General features: G+C 36.2%; 2 protein-coding genes across 3 annotated transcripts in view; both read right to left on the bottom strand.

The window, feature by feature from the left end:
- The window catches only part of LOC115411067 (activated CDC42 kinase 1), a 33,198-nt gene extending 30,407 nt beyond the window's left edge, over positions 1-2,791 (bottom strand). Inside the window, 1 exon segment of the mRNA XM_075353445.1 lies at positions 2,583-2,791. The gene's annotated coding sequence lies outside the window, so the exon portion shown is untranslated.
- A 2,175-nt stretch (positions 2,792-4,966) lies between these two features.
- On the bottom strand, positions 4,967-19,879 carry tfr1b (transferrin receptor 1b). Of its 2 annotated transcripts, none has more exons than XM_030122837.1 (19): positions 19,817-19,879; positions 16,584-16,631; positions 16,164-16,377; positions 15,814-15,991; positions 15,282-15,419; positions 15,033-15,117; positions 14,466-14,588; positions 13,812-13,907; positions 12,583-12,722; positions 12,176-12,345; positions 11,970-12,089; positions 11,742-11,827; positions 10,700-10,763; positions 10,469-10,536; positions 10,313-10,380; positions 9,036-9,126; positions 8,643-8,870; positions 8,389-8,538; positions 4,967-7,188 (listed from the first exon to the last, which is right to left on the bottom strand). In XM_030122837.1, the coding sequence occupies exons 2-19, from the start codon at positions 16,614-16,616 to the stop codon at positions 6,976-6,978; spliced, it is 2,265 nt and encodes a 754-aa protein (XP_029978697.1). In that variant the 5' UTR covers positions 16,617-16,631; positions 19,817-19,879; the 3' UTR covers positions 4,967-6,975. The 2 variants fall into 2 exon arrangements, with proteins under 2 accessions (XP_029978697.1, XP_029978698.1); XM_030122838.1 differs by having other exon boundaries at positions 16,584-16,634; positions 19,817-19,835.
- Positions 19,880-20,874: the final 995 nt, after the last annotated feature.

The following is a 20,874-nucleotide window of genomic DNA, read 5'->3' as shown; positions in this document are numbered from 1 at the left end:
TTAATAATGTATTGTATGATGTACACTTTTATATAGTAATGTGTTGTATATACTGTATTGTCAATTGAGGACTACGGATGGAAAATAACTCCCAGCTAATTCCAGCATATTTACACAAAGTAGCCAAATGTTTTTATTTGTACTGAGTGTTCATTAATATGCATTGTCCTCATCAAATAAGTAGATAAGATAAGATAAGATAAGATAAGATAAGATAAGATAAGATAAGATAAGATAAGATAAGATAAGATAAGATATTCTTTTATTAGTCCCACAAGTGGAAATTCCAGACTCCAGAAATAAACAAATAAATAAATAAATTTTGTGAAAGGATAGTTTGTAAATATCGATACTTTCACCATGTAATTTAACTGTTTTTTGCACTAAAACAGAGAGAAAATTTTGGAGATGTCATTATTTATAGCTTATTGTGCTATTATTTCACTGGTTGAGATCCACTTGCGTTGTATGTGGCCCCTGAATTAAAAACCCATGGTCTATAGATTAGTGTTAATTGAATAAATCAACACTAATAGTACTGAGTGTTCATTAATATGCATCGTCCTCATCAAATAAGCAAATAAGATAAGACAAGATAAGATAAGATATTCTTTTATTAGTCCCACAAGTGGAAATTCCAGACTCCAGAAATAAACAAATAAATAAAGTGTGTGAAAGAACAGTTTGTAAATATAGATATTTTCACCATGTAATTTAACTTTTTTTTGCACTAAAACAGAGAGAAAATTTTTGAGTTGCCATTATTTATAGCTTATTATGCTATTATTTCACTGGTTGAGATCCACTTGCGTTGTATGGGGCCCCTGAATTAAAAACCCATGGTCTATAGATTAGTGTTGATTGAATAAATCAACACTAATAAACTTATATTGTATTTAATGTATTAATGGATGGAAAATATCTCCCTGCTAATTCCAGCATATTTACACAAAGTAGCCAAATGTTTTTATTTGCACTGAGTGTTCATTAATATGCATCATCCTCATCAAATAAGCAAATAAGATAAGACAAGACAAGACAAGATAAGATAAGATAAGATAAGATAAGATAAGATATTCTTTTATTAGTCCCACAAGTGGAAATTCCAGACTCCAGAAATAAACAAATAAATAAATTGTGTGAAAGAACAATTTGTAAATATAGATATTTTCACCATGTAATTTAACTTTTTTTGCACTAAAACAGAGAGAAAATTTTGGAGTTGCCATTATTTATAGCTTATTATGCTATTATTTCACTGGTTGAGATCCACTTACGTTGTATGGGGCCCCTGAATTAAAAACCCATGGTCTATAGATTAGTGTTGATTGAATAAATCAACACTAATAAACTTATATTGTATTTAATGTATTAATGGATGGAAAAGAGCTCCCTGCTAATTCCAGCATATTTACACAAAGTAGCCAAATGTTTTTATTTGCACTGAATGTTCATTAATATGCATCATCCTCATCAAATAAGCCAATAAGATAAGACAAGACAAGACAAGATAAGATAAGATAAGATACGATAAGATAAGATAAGATAAGACAAGATAAGACAAGATAAGATATTATTTTATTAGTCCCACAAGTGGAAATTCCAGATTCCAGAAATAAACAAATACATAAATTGTGTGAAAGAACAGTTTGTAAATATAGATATTTTCACCATGTAATTTAACTTTTTTTACACTAAAACAGAGAGAAAATTTTGGAGTTGTTATTATTTATAGCTTATTATGCTATTATTTCTCTGGTTGAGATCCAGTTGCGTTGTATGTGGCCCCTGAATTAAAAACCCATGGTCTCTAGATTAGTGTTAATTGAATCACTCAACACTAATAAATTTATATTGTATTTAATGTATTAATGGATGGAAAATAGCTCCCAGCTAATTCCAGCATATTTAGCCAAATGTTTTTATTTTAACTGAGTGCTCATTAATATGCATCGTCCTCATTAAATAAACAAATAAGCTAAGATAAGATATTCTTTTATTAGTCCCACAAGTGGAAATTCCAGAGTCCAGAAATAAACAAATAAATAAATTGTGTGAAAGAACAGTTTGTAAATACAGATATTTTCACCATGTAATTTAACTTTTTTTGCACTAAAACAGAGAGAAAATTTTGGAGTTGCCATTATTTATAGCTTATTATGCTATTATTTCACTGGTTGAGATCCACTTGCGTTGTATGCGGCCCCTGTATTAAAAACCCACGGTCTATACTTTAGTGTTAATTGAATAAATCAGAAATCTAAAGGAAGAATTGGGATGGATGGGGGGGTAAACAGAGGATGCCATGTCTTTAATGTGTAAGTGTTGGCTCGCGCAGTTCGTGTCTGTGCGTCAAAGCTGATTAGCCTCAGTCACGTTAGTCTGCCCACCTGCCCGTCACCGCCGAAAACACTTCACTTAAGCCTCTACAACAACTGTTTCAACTTCACTTCATTCATTATTCATTCATGTGTGCAACAATTCTACTCTGTTTTTGGTGCAACACGTCGCATCCTCCTCACTGAGCCGTTGACAAACTGCCAGACGCTCCAGAAAAAAAAAATAACCCCGGGCATACCGACCTATAAAGACGGGCTTTGTGGGGAAAACAGTCCCTTCCTCCGGTCAGTCCTCGTTCCGTCCGCCGTTCCGAACCGCGGCAGCCCCGTGGGACACCGCGTTGTCGTTCTGGAGTCGGTGAAATTCGGTTGGTGTCTTATCTCTCCGTTCCTCTCCTCCGTTAATTCGTGGACGCTCCCCAGTGCGCCTGCCGGGATTCACGAGCGTCACTGTGCGTAACCTCAACGCTCTATTAGCGCGAGCGAGCGAATGGTCCCATCCCGGAAGTAGTAAAAATAAAAGCACTTCCGGTTTTATTGCAGACACTGAAAACTAAAAAATAATGCGAAGATGACAATTTTAACCCTTTCATGCACGAATTATGAGACCCTTAATCAAATTTTTTTCCTGAGTGTTTTTATTCCTCTTTAGGCATGAAAAAAACAATGCGATTGAAAATTTTCTTCTGGGAAAAAAAAAAAAAAAAAAAAAATCGAATAATTTAAAAAATGTAAAAAATACATGACAAAATAATAATAAATTAATAAATAATAATAATAATAATAATAATAATAATAATAATAATAAAATCTTATGAACCTATTTTTCATGAAGTTGCAAAAATGTCCACTCAGCTGGACACCACACGTTTAATTTTTGATGCACAGAAACATGTATTTACTGATAAATTGTGTGAAAACTATGGGGAGGGCTTATGATTCTGGGGGTTTATGCTCAGGAGAGATCTACATAATGTGACCAATTAATGTCATAAAAAATATGTAGTGTCTAAAAAACTTTAATAAAGATATGTGTAAAAAAAAATTTTTTTTAAATCCATGAATATATAAGAGAACAGCTGTAGAATACCTGTCCACTGGAGTGACCAGTATGCATGAAAGGGTTAAACAAGCTAGGAAATATTTTTTGGGGTAAGTATTTTTTTTTTTAAACCATGAACAATAAAACATATACATCGTGCCTATTTTAAAACAAAAATGATTGAAATTACTTAATGTGAAATTACTGGAGCCCATGTACAGCAGGGGTGTCAAACTCATTTTAGTTCAGGGGCCACATTCAGCTAAATTTGATCTGCAGTGGGCCGAACCAGTAAAATAATAACATAATAGGATATAAATAATGTCAACTCACTCAACTGTCAACAAACTTTTCTCTATGTTTAAGAGCGAAAAAAAGTAAATTTACATTATGCACAGGTTTACATCTACAAACTATCCTTTCAAGCAATGTGAATAACATCAACAAACTGAAATGTAATTTAAGTAAGCGTAATTTTAACAATACTCTGCCTCAGTTTATCATTTACACATGTACATTATCACTTACAGATCACAGTGGATCTACAAATACACAAAACATTTAATAACAGGCAAAATATTGTTAAAATTTTACTTCTCTTAAGACATTTCAGGTTCTTCCTATTTGTTCAGGTTATTCACTTTTTTTTTTGCGAAATCATACTTTGTTTTAGTGTAAATACATGAAAATATTTCCATTTACAAAGAGAAAAATTTGGAGTTTTGAGTATTTATAGGTTATTGGGTAGTATTTTACTGATCTTACCCACTTGAGATTGAATTGGTCTAAATGTGGAACCTGAACTAAAAGGACTGTTAATATCTTAGTGTAATTTTTGCATTTCACAAATTCATCCCAAGGGCCGGATTAGACCCTCTGGCGGGCCAGATTTGGTCCCCGGGCCACATATTTGACACCTGTGATATACAAGTAGTTGGATTAAAAATCATAAAATTCAACATCATGCTAGTTGACACAAGGGGGGCATCAGTAATAACCTTCAGCATATGTACAAGATACAAACAAATAAATATAAATATATAGTTTAGTTATAGATACCAACTTAAGATTTTTTTTGCATAAATTAATGTTTTACAGTGTTATAATTGTTTTACATTTAACCTTGACATACATAACCAATGTTAATTTGAAATATAGTTGTGAAATGTCATTTTTAAAGTCACAAATGAGAAAACTTTAAGAAAAAAAAAGCATAGTCACTATAAAATTACTACAATAAATACAAAAAACTACATTTGAAAGCTCTGATGTGCTTCAATGTGCAGATACAATGAGCCAAAATTGTTCTGAAGCAAAAATAAATGTATAAAAATGTGCAACTGGGGATCTATTGTAGAAGGACACTGAAACTCCTGAAAATTTCACAGATCTATCATGAATAGTTCAGTAATAACTTCCTGACTTTTGCATCTTTTCCTTTTTTTTTTTTTTTTTTTTTTAAAAACAGAAAATTACGATAAAGTCCCATTTTCAAAGCCCAAATATCTAACACAAAAAAACAAAACAAAAAACCCTACCACCCTCATGCTACAACAAACAACTATGACAAAACAGGTCGGACTGATCAGATGCTAAGCAGAAGGGTTTATTACATGATTCTGCAGGGCATGAAAAACACAGAGACATGATCTTGAGAACACACAAATAATAATAAAATGTTTTGACACACTGCTGACTCTTATTTTATGTAACACAGTGAGCACAAACTGTAATAATTCCCTATCTCTCCTCCTCTGTGTTGACTAGAGAGCTATTTCTTTCTCATAACAGAGGAATGTAGGACTGTAGCAACAGGATGTAACAGTAACAAGCTGAACAAAACTGAACGTACTGTAATTTTAATATCAGAGTGGTTATTTTTGTCGAGTGATCGTAATATGACTTTCAGTTTCATGTTATCATTTATGATTGTAACAAATACCAAGTAAAAGTGAAAAATTAAAGTTAAACCCTGATTTTTTTTTTTTTTTTTACATGTGCTACTCAGTATTTGGGTAAGAATCTGTTGAACTACTGTGATTTAACATGCAGTGACAAAATATGTAACTGGAGAAACATGCAAAGAGTTGTAGGAGTAGCATCGGGAGTGAATCAAAGAATGCAGTATGTAAGTATTTTTAAAGTCACTGACACAAAGAAACTCAGGAGGTTTCATCAGGCTGCTTAAGTAGGCTACAGTATAATGGTTACAGTGCATTTCACAATTCTAGTGCTTGTGTATCAAGTTGCTTGATCAGACTGAACACAAAAAAAAAAGTGAAAGATTAAGGTGTATGTACTGTAGTTCTATGGCATAGACTTCAATCTGGAGCAAAACAGAAAAATCAGAAGTACACACATTTTGGAGGTCAGGAGGACTATGCCTACAAACAAACACACATACATATAATCCAAAAAAATAAAGACAACACAAATAAATATGTCAAGTATAAAACTCTGGGAAACACTGTCCCCGATAAGTTGTTCCACCCTTCAAGTGAAATATGAGAGACACTGCTCTCGATAAATACACAAAAAAATCACTCACACACACACACACACTGGTAGGCAAAAACTACCATCACTGCTTATCATTATGGGAGACACTGCTCCCGATAATGGGTTTAATTATGGAAGGCACTGCTTCCGATAACTTGTATAAATAAACTGCTCCAAAGTTGACTGTGCAACACAAATGGCTGTTTTGCAAATTATGCAGCTTTTTCAGCTCTTTATCAGTTTTCAACTGCCTTAAAAGGGGATTTGCTTCATATGCATTACTGTTTGTGCTGTTTTTTTGTTTGTTTGTTTAGCATCATCATCATCCTGCCAACAAGTGCAGGTAAGTCAGACTTATTTTTAAATCAATTATTCATCTCTTCAGGACTGTGTTATGTTAAAAATTTTATATTTTGTTAGTGTTTTCCTGCCCATTTTTATCCAAAATCCTACCCAACACTTTATCAAGGAAAACCCTTCTGACCTTCATTGCTTCCTTGTAAAGATAACAACAAGAAAGAAATGAAAGTCAGACCAAAACAAAAGAAAACAAATCTACATTTTTTTTTTTTTCCATTTTGTCAGCAACAGTTGAGGAGTCATTTCTGTAGCAGATGCTGCCGTAGGATCAGACAGTATAACCGTCATAATTATGGAAGGCACTGCTTCCGATAACGTTGTATAAAAAGACAAACGATAAGTTTATAGTGGGCGCTGCCACTGATAATACAACTTAAGTAAGGTTCTCAGTGTTTGGATGGCAAAAGGTCACAGCAAAGGCTTTGACTGATTTCATAATGCTGAACCAGGAGGAGAGGCAGACTTTGTAGTAGCTTTTTAATTGCTTTGAGTATTTTGTGCTGTTTCACAGTTACATTTTACCTTAATATTAGGCCTTTCTTCATCTTTGATGGTTTAAGACTCTGATCCCCCACAAATTCTGAATGTACGCCAACTTCTATCTACTTAACTTGTGCTGATTGTTGGAGCTCAATATTATTTTCCGTGCTCTTAAGTGGTCCTTTGCCGACACCCGCTCAATCTCACAACCACACGCACACACCTGCAATCACCCCTCACGCTGGCCTGAACCCTTTAGATTTCGTTGTCTATGTCCCAGATATCTCGATCCATGGTGTTGGCGCATCCCTGCAGGGTCCAGGTGGCCAGGGCCAACTGGGTGTGGAGCTCCTTCATGTCAGTAGTCTTAGCGATGGCAGCCAAAGTGTGCGGGCCGTGGCCCAGGAGGAGGTGGCGGAAGGGAGTCTCAATGGGAGAGACATACGGGGAGAGGAGGGAGTGTTCAACCTGGAATGTAAGAAAAAGAGAAAGACCATGTAAGAGACCAGCAGTGTGGTGTTGGAGAAAGACTTTTTACTCATGTGCTGTGGATATTTATCCACTAAAGTAAAGATGTATGACATTTTTTATCTGTCTGATGTCATCTCTGGATCCAAACAGTCAATAACCAGGTGAGCCTGTGCTACTTTTACACAGCACTTCTGGTACGGGAATATTTCACCTTCATTCTCAACGACATCTGTGTAAACAAAACGGTGGGATCATTTGGTCCCACCTTTATCGCAGCTCTAATGTCTGTGGAGGTAGTAACAGAGCTGTAATAAAGGAGGAATCATGAATCTGGAACGTTATGTAAAAGGAACACCTCTCATTCTGCAACCAAGGTGTCACGTTTTGATGATGGCGGCGACCGCCCCAGGCCTGAGAGACAGCAGGCACATATGGAGGCACTGGCATGGATTCTACGGCAGCCGCCCGGGTGCTGCGGCTTCGTGCCAGGGGTGTTGCGGGTGCCGTGGTTTCATGCCAGGGATGTCGTGGCTACATGCCATTTTCACCTGTGGCACAAAGCTGTGGGACCAGCACCCAGGACAGATGCCGCAGAATCCATGCCAATGTCTCCATATGCACACTATAAATTACGCTGCGTCACCAACCCTTTTATTGTAGAACGCAGGTCTACTGTGTAAAAGTCCAGCCTGTCTCACCGCTGTTACTCCTTTGGTTTGGCTGTGGACATCAGTCAATGGTGGAAAAAAGGTGGGATCACCATCTAACCGTTTTTCTCTGTGTAAAAGTGGCTTATGATGCCTTTTGTAAACAAGGCAACAGTCAGGGTTCAGAAGGGGTTAAATTCACTTATTAAAACCAAATACATTTATTAGTGCAATTTTACATAGTAGTTAAGACACTAAAAATAAAAACTGACTGTTTAAATACTACCACAGAGACACTGTCTAGTTCCTTTCATATTTCCAGTTCCAATTTATTTCTTTAAACAAATCATTTTTCAAATAATCATGTCATCTGTATTTGCTGTTCATGTAGTCTGTCTTGTGTTTTCTCAGTCTACTGTTATATCTTCACCTACTATTCTACATTTGGTTAAAAAAAAAAAAAAAAACATATAGGGAAAAGCAAAAGCTTGCAAGTATTGCTACCAACCCTGCATGTAAGAACAGATCTAAGAAGCATTACATATCTTACCTTCATGAGCCTGTCATTGAGAAGTCGACACGCCTCCTGGTCACTGATGTCAGTGTTTTGGACTGCGTATCTGATGCGTTCGGCAGCTCGTTTGAAGGAGCCTAGTGCACGGTTCAGCCAGTTAGAACTCACACCCTTCAGGTCACCAGACTACAGAAAGAAAACAGAAAAAAAAAACCCTGATCTGTGAAGTTAATTGTCAAAAGCTAATGTTCAGTTTTAGAAATAGCCAAGACAGAGACATATGCTCTAACCTGTGTGAGGTCGAAGACGCGTCTGTAGACACGAACCACATTTTTGGTGATGAGGCCACTGTATGCGGTCACGTCCAGTTTGATCAGGTGATCGTGCACCAGGCGTAGAGCCATCTGGCCGGCAAACTGGGCTGCCACAGTCATCATTTCACTGGTGTGATGGTTGGTTTGGTAATCGAGATGGTCCATGTTATCCAGGTTGGTGTTATAGTACATGTACTCCTTACTCTTTAGAAGCAAACAAGCGTAAAGAGAAACAATTTTAATACAAAGAAAACAAAACACTAAAGAAACAGAATGCAACCAAAACTACATGTCGGTTATCTGCACAGTTATGGTATGTTTATTAAACTGTCTGGAAGTAAATCGGTGTAATCTTGCAGGAAGGCTTACATTGTCAGAGACAAAGTGGAAGGAGATGGAGGGAATTCCAGAAAAGGCCAGAAAGGGGTAGGCGGGGTCGTCCATCGCCATTGGCTTCAACCTGCACACAAGATAATGTTACGTCAGTATACAGTCGTGGAAAAACTTATTCGACCATCAAAAGTCATCAAAAACAATGGTTATGCAATCAAGTACTAACTACTGTGTGTATTATGTGACTAAAACAGACAGAAAAGAAAACATGCAATGCCGAAAAGCACTGTTTTTGTCAGTACAATGCCATAGCTATTGATGTAAGAACCGAAGTGATTTTGGTTATTATCAAGAAAACTATGGAAAATGGATAGATATCAGCTCTGAAATTAAACTCTAATGAGCTATTTTTATTGTTATCATTATATTTATCCAAATGAATGTAGCTTTATTGTACCAGACATTGAATGAACAAGAAACTGAAGAAAACAAGGGTGGTCTAATATTTTTTTCTGCGACTGTACATTCCTATACTAAAAGATGCAAAAGTCCAAGGCCTATATTAGGTTCATTGGTTGAATAAAGTTCTGATGGCCACACACATGCTTTCCTCAGTCTCTGTATTTAGATCCAGTCTCCATATATGTTTAGTATGTACAGCAAGAAAGACAAAAGCTTAAGGGAAAAAACAGCTTCTATAAACCAAAGTGGTAGCATTTAGTGTGACCTCCCTTTGTCTGAACAAATTTGCTAGATATGTTAAGTGCAATGACATTTACTGAAATAATGTTCTGATGTTTTATACCAGGTTTCATTCAACACATGTCAGATGTTTCTAAATGTTTGTGCTGCTTCTTGTCATGGGGTCAGGGGTCACATTAAATAGTGACTTTAACCTTTAAAACTATTTAGTTCAGTTGTTTGTGTGTCTTTTAAGGATGTGCCCATTATTTCCTGTATTTTCTTCTTGCATTTAAAGAAAACAGAACGGGAAATAAATACGGATGCTCATTTCAACCCTGCAAAAACAACAAAGCTAAAGACTTTTGCATAGTTTGGTATATATTCTATATACTTCATATGAGTTCTGGCATATGAATAAATAGTGAAAAGTTTTGCTTATTTGATAAACTGGAAAAGCATTTTTATAGAACCATATTAAACACACACATAGAAATACACGATGACACCAGATTTTAATACACATGATAACCAGCCCAAAACTGTGTGACTCTGACACTGAAAAGGCAAAAAAAGTGTGACAAACAGACACCACAGACAACTAAACATTTGCTTAATTATAATGTACTTACACAGTAGTTTGCCATTTATCTTTTCCAACCATATCGTAAATAGTGCCAGAACCAAGAGGACTTCTCACCTTCAATGAGATAAGGGAAATATGGTTAGTTCACGCAAGACTGGGTCAAGGTAAACAGGATTTGGTATGAAGTGACTGCCTCTGTTACCTCAGTCATTGTGCTCTGAAGAAGGCTGTGTAGAAGTGGACTCGCTGAGGCAACAAAGCTCCCACGGCCTTGAGAGGAAATACATTTACTTTACTTATAGTCAGTGTAACAGCCGTAACATGAGAGCAACAATGGTAAGTTGGAATAAAAAGGTAATTAAATGCACTTTAAGCTATGTACAAAATCAGTTTCAACTTTGAATATTGGTGTGCATGTGTGTACTGTACGAACCCAGGACCATTCCATCCAGACTTATGTATGTCAGCACATTTCTGTCAAGAGAGGACAGGTACGCCTGAAAAGGAACATTCATACATTATTTACAGAACAAAAGCAAATCATACATTTGTATGTTGATGTTGCTTTTCCACTGATTGTAACAGCTCAACTCGTTTTAACTTTACTCAGTTGATCACTGTGGCTGGTCATGACATTGTAACATTCTCTTCAACACGTATAACTTACAATTTCCAAAATAAAACCCTATTATCAAGACATTAGGCATTTATTTTTAAAGAAAGTGCCTCAACTGTATGAACTTCTATTGTTTGAAATTATGGCCACAAAAGGACTTTGTATTTTTTGAATTCTTGTTCTTCTCGATAGAGCTGACTTGAAAATTCGCTCCAGTGTATTCTGACACTTCCCACACTGTAACATGACAACTCACATACGTACTGATACAGCAATGATTCTGAAACAACCAATCTGAGATTTGTATGATTTTACATGACTTTTAGCTTGTTTGGAAACTTGATGAAGGTGACACTACATACAGTATCTAACACTACCTTCTCACTACAGGTGTTATTGCCCAATTCCAATCTTTCGCTGAAATCAGATTTTTTTTTGCATGGTTGTTCAAATTCTAATTTAAATGCATATTTGAACAGTCGACAGTCCTGACGTGACCAATATTCACAGAAGATGTGACGTCACATGCAGCACACTGTGTTTACAGAAGTAAATATGGGTACTGTTGGGTTCCGTCTCCTCCAGCACACAATTGTGACATCTGTTGCATTACACAGGACTTTTATGTCAGAAAAAAGAAGTCAGATTTAAGTTCCTCAGACTGTGTAAAAAAGAAAAAATAATAAATAAAATCAGACACGGTTCACATATGGGCACCACCTTTATCTGCAGTGTGAATGTAGTGTAATAGTACCTGGTGGTCACTACAACATTAAAAAAAATGCAATTATGAGTCCAGGTACGATGAGCTGATACCATCAGTGGAAAAGGCATTCGATTCAAATCATTTAGTTCCCACCTCCAGCCACTCTGTGGCGCCAACGCTACCATACACTCCAGCAGACCAGCTTGCAAACACCAGGCTTCTCCTTGGCCTAAATCCATCTGGAAAAAAATGTTATGAGAAAAACATTTTCAGCCATTAAGTCTCAGTCTTCACAATCTGCAGATTTTGTTTTATTCTTTTTCAAGGATAATGATTGTACTTTCACTTTTAAACATGTATCCAGAGAACCACATTTGTTACCTTTCTCCACCATCTCATGAAAAGCCTTGGCCAGCTCTATCAGTGCAGAAGTACCAACAGCGGCTCTGGCATAACCTTTACCCCAGGCATCCCTCTGAGCTCCCAGAACAACATAGCGATCTGCAGATCACAAAACAGCTTACTGTAGTAGCATGTCTTTCAAATGTGCAAAGACAGAAAAAAATCCCATTGTTAACTAGACCTACCAGGATCTGTGAAACCCTTGATGACTCCAAACACATTGTGGATCTCCTTGGTCACCAGCACGTTGTTCACCTCAACGGTAATGTTTTTAACGCCTCCGAGTGTGTAAGCCAAAGATGAGTGGCCACCTCTAAAACCACTGCTTGCATCTGCTTCAGGGCCACCTATTTTCCTTGAAAGGGGACAAAGGGGAAGACAAACACAAGATAAACAATACTGACACGGTGGGATTAGTCTTTTGCTCAACAAAGCACAATGAAAACAGTATTTTCCGCTATGGGGTTTTAAAAAATATGGCTGAAATGGCTGTAAAACTAAATTTAGACTGCTTGCAGTGAAAACATGTAAATCAAAGTTACAAAAAATGCTTCTAAGGCCCTAGTGTATTTGTGTGACTGTGTAACCTTACTGTAGAATAACTTGAGCCATGCTGGCAGTGATGGTCTGGGCTGGGATTTTTGGGAGGCCAGATGAGTTAGTTGGGGGAAACTGGGTGTGATTGAAGGAGGGAAATCCAGGGGTGTAAGGATCGCCTGTGCCCAGGTGGACCTGAAGGGAACATAAAACAAAATAAGACATTAAGAGATTGCAGACCCTCGCTCCCTTAACTGGGGTAAACACATAAGGATTTTCTAAATCTAAAGAGACTGTTTATCCGTTACAGACCCCACACATGAAGATAAAAAAAATCAGGCATTGAACAGTTTTGAACGTACTGTGTGTGATGTGCTCCAATAATCTCAACACAGAACACCTCATACATAAGGATTCTGATCTAGAATTTAGTCCTCCAAGCCAGGAATCTCATCTGATCAAACATGATCTAACAAAATGAAGAACAAACATAGCAACAACCAGAAACACAACACACACCATGTCATTTCGGTTATGGTATGACTTGGCGGAGACACTGAATAGACATTCTTGGGCTTCCCACAATTCCATAAGCTGGTTCTCCATTTCTGAGGTGCACCGAACTTTACGTTTCTGGTCAGTCATGTGTGTTTTTATTTACACCTGCTTCCTTGTTCCTCAGTCAGCTCCCGTCTTGAATGACTACATTCCGTTCCACATCACAATTCAGGGAATCATGACTCAGCAGTCATCAGCTTTCCCCACAAACAAAGATTTTTGGTCGTAAATATTGAACAAGTTTAATAATTACAATTGTCAGCCCTGACCAGTTTCAGAGCCCATTATTGGGACAAATTCACTCTTAACACCCCTCAGTCCACAGGAAAATCTTATAGGATAATCTTGTAAAACATAAGATAATCTGGCGTTTGCCGTCCTTGGTCAGGAAGGGGTAAAAAAAAAAATAAAAAAAAACTGGAACAAAAACAGCCCGATTATCTTTATGTGTGTACCCACTTTAGGTCATAATCACCATGCTGCAGAATTTCCACAAGGGGGCAGTACTGAGTAGAATGAAATAAAGCCTCATATTCCAGTGGTGTAAAAATTTCTAGTCAAAATGCACAGTAGATTTTGAGTTCCAGGCACAAAAAGAAGAGACCAAATGACCTGATTACAGTAACTCCTTGGGGTCTACAGTTAAAATATGCAAAATAATTTAAAAACAACAATTTCGTGGCTCTGGTGTGTTTGCAGCATGTTGAAAATGTATGTGGAACTTACATGTCCATAGAGTGGAGTGTCTGCTACGTAAGTGTGGTCCTCAACATCTGGGTAGATCAGAACAGCAGAGACACCCCTCGATTCAGCATTATCCACCTAAACAAACATCAAGACAAACAAGTAAATAAGAAGATTGAAGAAAAGTAACAGCAATAAGTGTTGGCTGCACAGTATATTAGGGTTTCTACAGGTTTCTGCAAGTTAAATTTAAGACTTTTTAAAACCGTTTTAAGAATACTTGGAATAGAATTTAATTCCAATTTCACAGCCATACAGGCAAAAATTATTGACTCCAAAAATTTAAGAAAATGTATTTATTTACTCCAATGCCTCAATTTCCACCATTCCGAGTCATTTCTCAAAAGGGCCACAAAGGTGCCGATAATTGGTTCCTAATTTCAATATAAATTGTCAGGCTGGAACACATGAAACTGAGTAAACTGTTTGTGTTTCTTTGCAGTTTGGACATTTCCCAGACACATTTAAACACAATACAAAAAACAGGTTTATGGCAACATAACTTAAGACCTACCATATCAAATTTAATCCCTTTTAAAGATGTTTTTTGAGGTATTAAATGCATATTTGTAAATTCAAGACTTTTAAGGCTTTTTACGACCCTGCGGGAACCCTGGTATATACACATATTAATACCTGCTGAGCAAAACTGATACGTCCAGCTCGGAGTAATAACACACAGCCCTGAAGCTGAATGTTTTTGTTCTGCAGAACATCAAGATCTTCAGGACGACCAAAATTTCCATACACCAACTTGCCCTGTGCACAAGCAGATAGAACATCATATTAGAAGAAAAACCATCATCTGCAGCAACACTGACTCACTGATAAAACCTGTATAAACTGACAGTGGTTGTAAAGACTTCTTCTAAGTTAAAAACAAAAAAAAAAAAGTTCCATTTTCTCCATTTAAAGATAACCTAGGAATTTACTTTGAATTTTTATGAACATCCACATGATCAGTGCATTAAATATAGGGAAACATCTGATTTTTTTAAAAAAAAAAAAAAAAAAGAAAAGCAAAATACAGAGGATAATATTGTTTTAAAAATGGTAATAAATTGCTTAGAAAAGTTTAATGTACAGAAAAAAATCATTTGGAAATCTCCATAAAAACAATTCTAGGTCTTTAAGGAATTTGTTGTAAAAAAAAAGTAAACTTCAAAATTTCAACAACGATCCATTTCCACTACATTAACTGACCTGAACTTCACCAGTAGCACTGTAGGCAAGATATCCTGGGGGCTTAAAGTCATTTCCATCAAAAATGACATGGTTTGGACGTGAGCTGGTAATTAGAAAAGGAAAGTTAAACAATTTTTTGTGCACTTTGTTTAAAATCAGAAGTAAACAACTAGAAATAACCAAAAAAAAAAATCTACAAACAAGAACAAAAGCAGCATCTGCACTTGAATAAGCAAAACAACATGTTTGCAGCACGTGTGTATTAACCTGTCTGGCGTTTGCAGCTGAACATAATGGATGTCAGTCCACGGCTCCATCTCCAGTTTCTTGAATTGGTCAAAAATGTGGTTTCCTAGACTACGATCTTCATCACTGCCAGCTGATCGTTTGGGTAGATCAAAGGTCCTACAAATAAAATCCAAAACAAATTCAGTCTGTTCCTCTGAAATGACTCTTTTGGCAGTTACACTATTTCAATGTTCCTTTGTAAGAAATGACTCTAAATGCTTTAAAAGTCACACAATATGCAGTCAAACATTTTGTAATTAGTCTTTTCACATTAACTAAGATGCCTGCATCTTATACGTGCCCAGTTTTCAGGCTTTGTAGTGACAGTCTTTTGTAAAATGTAATGACTTAAATAAAAAAAGTGAATTTCCTAGGCATTCAACAGTCAAACTATTCAACGCTGTATGTAAAAACACATCAAAGGCTACTGCATAACATTGATTTTTAATTCTCCAGATGGTCAAGTTCAGTGGTTTTTACACCAGTTCCACTAAATGAACTACCAGCGTACTTCAGAGTCTCGTCAAAGGCCTGGCTGGTGAGTTTTGATGCAAGAAGGTGGGTGATGTCCTTCCAATTCAGCGGCGTTTCCGGAGCCGGTGCAGTAATTGGAATGTTTTCAACCGGCGGTGGGCAGGTTACCGGCTCAGCCCGAGGTTTACGGTGACTGACAAAACCAACCAGATAGCCTGGGAAAAAACCAAGTTGTATAACTGATTTTAGAATAATTTTCACTGGTATCACTTAATAAAACTGTCAGTTTTATGTCCTCTTTTTCTTCAGGGTGAAGTAAATAATCTAGGTTTTAATCACTGTACCATTTAGAGAGCAGATAAAGAAAACAGCAAAAGCGAGGCCTACCGATTAGAAAAATCAGCAGGATTGACAGAACCAGGTAGCAGGTATTCCGCCGGCTCAGATTCTGTGGTGCAGGCCTGAAGGTTGGAGACCCCCCTGCCTGACCTTCAACCTCCAAGCCTTCATCTGTAGCATCGTCGGACAGTTTGACCTCGACTCGTCCTTCTCCGTCCTGCTCGGGCTGTAGTGTGAATCTGCTGTACCGTTCATTATTAATCTAGAAAAGGACACAAAGACAGGAATGAAAACTATGACAGAAATGTGTTAGTTATCCGGCACCTGCAGGATTCAGTGGCCAAAATGGGTGATTACAAATCTATTCTGTCAACGCAATGAAAATCACTCTAAAAAATGCAAAATGTGCAAGTTGGTTGTAAATGTAGATAAATAATAAAAATTTTCATGAAAAGAAGAATCACTCACCAAGCTGTTAAATGTTTTCCTCACTCGATTCATGTTGTTTTTGTTATTCTGCTGAGAAAACATAAGAGATGACAGAGTTATGGGAAGCAAATTAGTAGAACAAGTGCAGAGAAAAAGATGAAAGCAGGGCAGAAAAAACCCAACAGGAAATTGAGAGAAAGAAATAGAGTGGCAGACAAAGGAGGGGATGAGTACGTGTGGTCAGTCAGGTCCCGAACAGAGCTGCTGTTCCTTTGGCATCAAAGGTTCCAGTCAGGTCTGCAGGCCACAGGGTGTTTTTTCTGTAAACAGCAGAACGTTACACCCTGAGGCAGAAAGCTAGCATCATCACTACAAGCCCACAGAGGTGTTCTGTAGGAGTGCTTTAGGGGAAAATTTTAATCTTTGTCACACTCCTGTGGCAATAAGGCAATACTGTACGATACTGTAGAGCTGATTCACTGAGTCATCGAAAAAAAGTAATTGTTTCCCGACGTTAAACTGACGAACTTAACTGCAAATCTACGGTCAAAATAAAGCACAGTTAGCTGAGACTGAAAGGTTCTAGCCTATATGCTGTATATTTACTTTTAAATACTAAAATAATGGCCTAAACTGGGGAAAATGGCTGACATTCAGGGAAAAATGTGTCTATTAAGGGACCTAAACACATTCTGACACAAACAAAGGCTGTTCTTTTCATTTGCTTGTTTTCTGTCTTAAAAGGCGCTGGAGACTTTCGTGACGGATTTTTCATCAAATCTGTAAAACCTCAGTCATAGCCTAAGCATCACAAATCTGTTAGTCTTTCTGTGATTACTCACCTGAATCTCTTGCATTACGGTGCAGAATTTCGAAGTGCCATCCACTGTAAACAAACCCGTGTGCTTACATTCTGAGCCGGAAGGTAACTCTGGCATCTTCAGAATTTTTTTGTCGCGATGTGCATTGTGGGAAACAGAGGCTCACGCTGCCACTGCAGGGAGGTTCGCACTGCCAATGCCTCCGTTTCCCACAATGCACGTCATGACAAAAAAAATTCAGAAAAATTCAGGTTTGTTTACGGTGGATGGCACTTCAAAACTGTTCACCGTAATGCAAGAGATTCAGGTGAGTAATCACAGGAAGACTTACAGATTCGTGATGCTTAGGCTATGACTGAGGTTTTACAGATCTGATGAAAAATTTGTCAAGAAAGTCTCCAGCACCTTTAATCTGAAGAGACTGGATTGTATTATACTGATAAAAATGAGAAATAAATAAAAATTGCTAAAAAAAATAAATAAATAAATAAAAATAATAATAATAATAATAATAATAATAATAAATAAATAAATAAATAAATAATGGCCTAACAGCTATAATATAAATTATTAGTTGACACAGTTTTTTTGATTGTTGGTTGAACGAGACAGTGTTTCTGAATTTGTCATCACAGCTGATGGGTTAAAATATAGGCCTATGTCAAGGAAAAGACATCAATGAAACCAGCAATTTTTAGACCACAGCATCACACTGCGGGCAAAAAAAAAAAGGTCAATGTGGCTCAGCTGAACTGTTTCTGGGTAAAACCCCAGTGGTTTGATCATATCACTGACATAGAGTTAATTCGACGGATAAAAGTGAAAAAGTCTTCATCATTAAGTTAAGTTCAGAACCTATTTTAATTTTTTTTTTTTTTTTTACTTTGGTTCATGCATTTTTTTTTGGTATTTTAGTGCCGTTTCCTTTTCTTAGGTGAGTGAAGGATGAATGAGTGACAATAGTGAAAAAAAAAAAAAAAAAGGATAACTTGAACAACAGCAAGGAACATCATGAAAGCAAGTCGTTGTTAATATTCACTTCAATAATTAACCAAAAGAGAATAAAGTGCAATATGGAATACACAATACCACCTTAAGACTGTAGATGCATACATTTTCATACATTTTACAGTTTCAGTCTCCATTTCACCATCATTATACTCATTAAAATGTCACTGTCAATACCTTATGAAGTGAAATACTTTTTTTGGGGTCTGTTAACATACAAATAATTCCCCATTATTACATTAATGCCATGCTCATCTTAAATCACAAAAGAAGAACAGAGTTGACCTTCACTTTCCATAGACTTGTGAAACATGACACTGATAAAAAATCTGGAAAACAAGACTAACAGGCTCTGTTTCCAGATCATAACAATGATAATCTTGTTTTGGGCATTGTTTCCTTTATAAACATGTCAAACGCAGACTACTCTGAGGCAACGGGCAAATGTCACACATTAGTGGTGGACACTTCTCACTGTTTCCTGGTTTCAGTGACATTAAGCAACACTTTGCTGACCTGAAGCAGGAAATACTTGAAGACAAAATTCTATTGTTATCGAATCATTTCGTGTTATTCCGTGAAATGAAGCAACTAAATATTTCCTGTTAATGAAAATGAATGCCTACATTCATTTTGATTTCTTTTATTGCTACTGACTATTATTTTGGTGATAGATTAATTCATAGTTTTATTGAAACTGCAGTTTTCTAAACTATAATAATAACTATCACATACATATGTTTCAGTAATATGTCCTGCTTCTAAAATGTGCAGATCTAACTTTGTAGTAAACTGAATGTCTGTGCATCTTATATGTGTGGTGGTAGGATGACAAAGTTAGGAAAGCAATCTAGGGGGAAAAAATATTATTTGTCATGTATATATCCACTTCAACTTAAGATTTTTGGTCAACCTGCTTATATTTTACACATTTTTACATCCCTCATTTTACTTAGTTGAAATCATGCTAATCTGCTTATGAAAAAAAAAAAAAGGCTACCACAAAGAACACGTTGGTGGTTGCATCATGGCATGACTCCATATTGTTCCTGGTTGAAGCAGGTGTAACAACCTCTGCAGGTCTGGATGTCTGAAATAAACCTTAATTTACATTTTACCAAAAAGGAAGCAAAATAATTTGTCCTTCATACTAATTCCTCATACTTCCCTAGAATAGCAGGAAACAAATCAGACTCAACAATCCCAATCTGAAAACAAGTCTCCTTAACATTTATAATATATATAATAGTTATAATTTTGGCTAAATACAGAACATATGTCATGCTAATGTATTGCTGCATCATTTATGACTAAGCTAGTTAGCAGTGACCAAATTCGTTGCTAATTTAATTGAAATGGAACGTAAATATTATATGTAGCTTAATAAGATTAACCTTATAAAATAGAACTAAATAAAGTGGTCGGTGTTGTCCATTACCTCACCTTGAATCGGTTGAAGCTCAGCCAGCCCGCTCCTTCATCGCAGTAAATCTGCTCCGCGTGCCCTTATACGGCGCTGAACGTTCCGCCTACGTCATAACGCACGACGCAATGTGTACGTAAGCCCGCCGCCGTAGCGTAAAGGTGACGCCCACTTCATCCTGATGAGATAAGATGAGCACCAGGTCTTCCTCATAGGAAAGACCATCTCACTGATATACACAAAGAAATGTGACCATGACTTTTCACATTCATCTCTGTTCAGTTTCAGACGTAAACTACTGCATTTACAATTCATAAAATACATGTAGCTTTAGATTTTTTTTTTTTTTTTTTTTTGTTTGTTTGTTTTTGTTTTCCAGGGTTCAAATGAGCATACATATTTATTTCTCATTCTCCTTTCTACAGATTATTATTATAATGATTATTAGATTATTTTTGACTATTTGATTTTATTGTTTTATTTATAGGATTGTTGTAGTATTATACACTTGTTAATTGTTTTTGGTATATTTCTTTCTTTTGTATTGTTTTTATGATGTGCAGCACTTTAGAAATGTTCTTGTTGTTTAAATGTGCGATATGTAACATAAAGTGGACTGGATTGGATTACAGATACAACAAGAAAAATCAAGAAAGATGTGTACAGCCTTAATTATTAGTATGAATTTCTTTTTATATGTACTCCTTCAATTTTGTCTTATTCATTCATTTCATTAATTTTTTTTTTCTTAATAATTTATGTATACTTGTCTTTCCTTGTGTTTTTATACCTCCCTTGTTGAACCCATTCTTGGAAGATTTTCATGTTCATGTAGCTTCATATGTGACATTATGTTGCATTTGCATGTGAAAGTTCTATTGCAGTTAAAAGATTTTATCCTATCTTCTCAAAAATAAAATTCACAGCTAAAACCTTTTAATCTTCATGTCAAATTTGGAGATCTGGAATATTCAAAAAAATTTAAGGATTTATAACTTAACTTTTACAGAAGATAGAAATACATTATATTACAAAAAAAAAATTAAATGATCCAAAATAGGGTGAGTAATTCATTGTA

The sequence above is a fragment of the Sphaeramia orbicularis genome, chromosome 20 (assembly GCF_902148855.1).
Source record: "Sphaeramia orbicularis chromosome 20, fSphaOr1.1, whole genome shotgun sequence".
Taxonomy (NCBI): domain Eukaryota; kingdom Metazoa; phylum Chordata; class Actinopteri; order Kurtiformes; family Apogonidae; genus Sphaeramia; species Sphaeramia orbicularis.
Note: the sequence above shows the minus strand (reverse complement) of the source record. Positions and strands in the feature narration are given on the sequence as shown.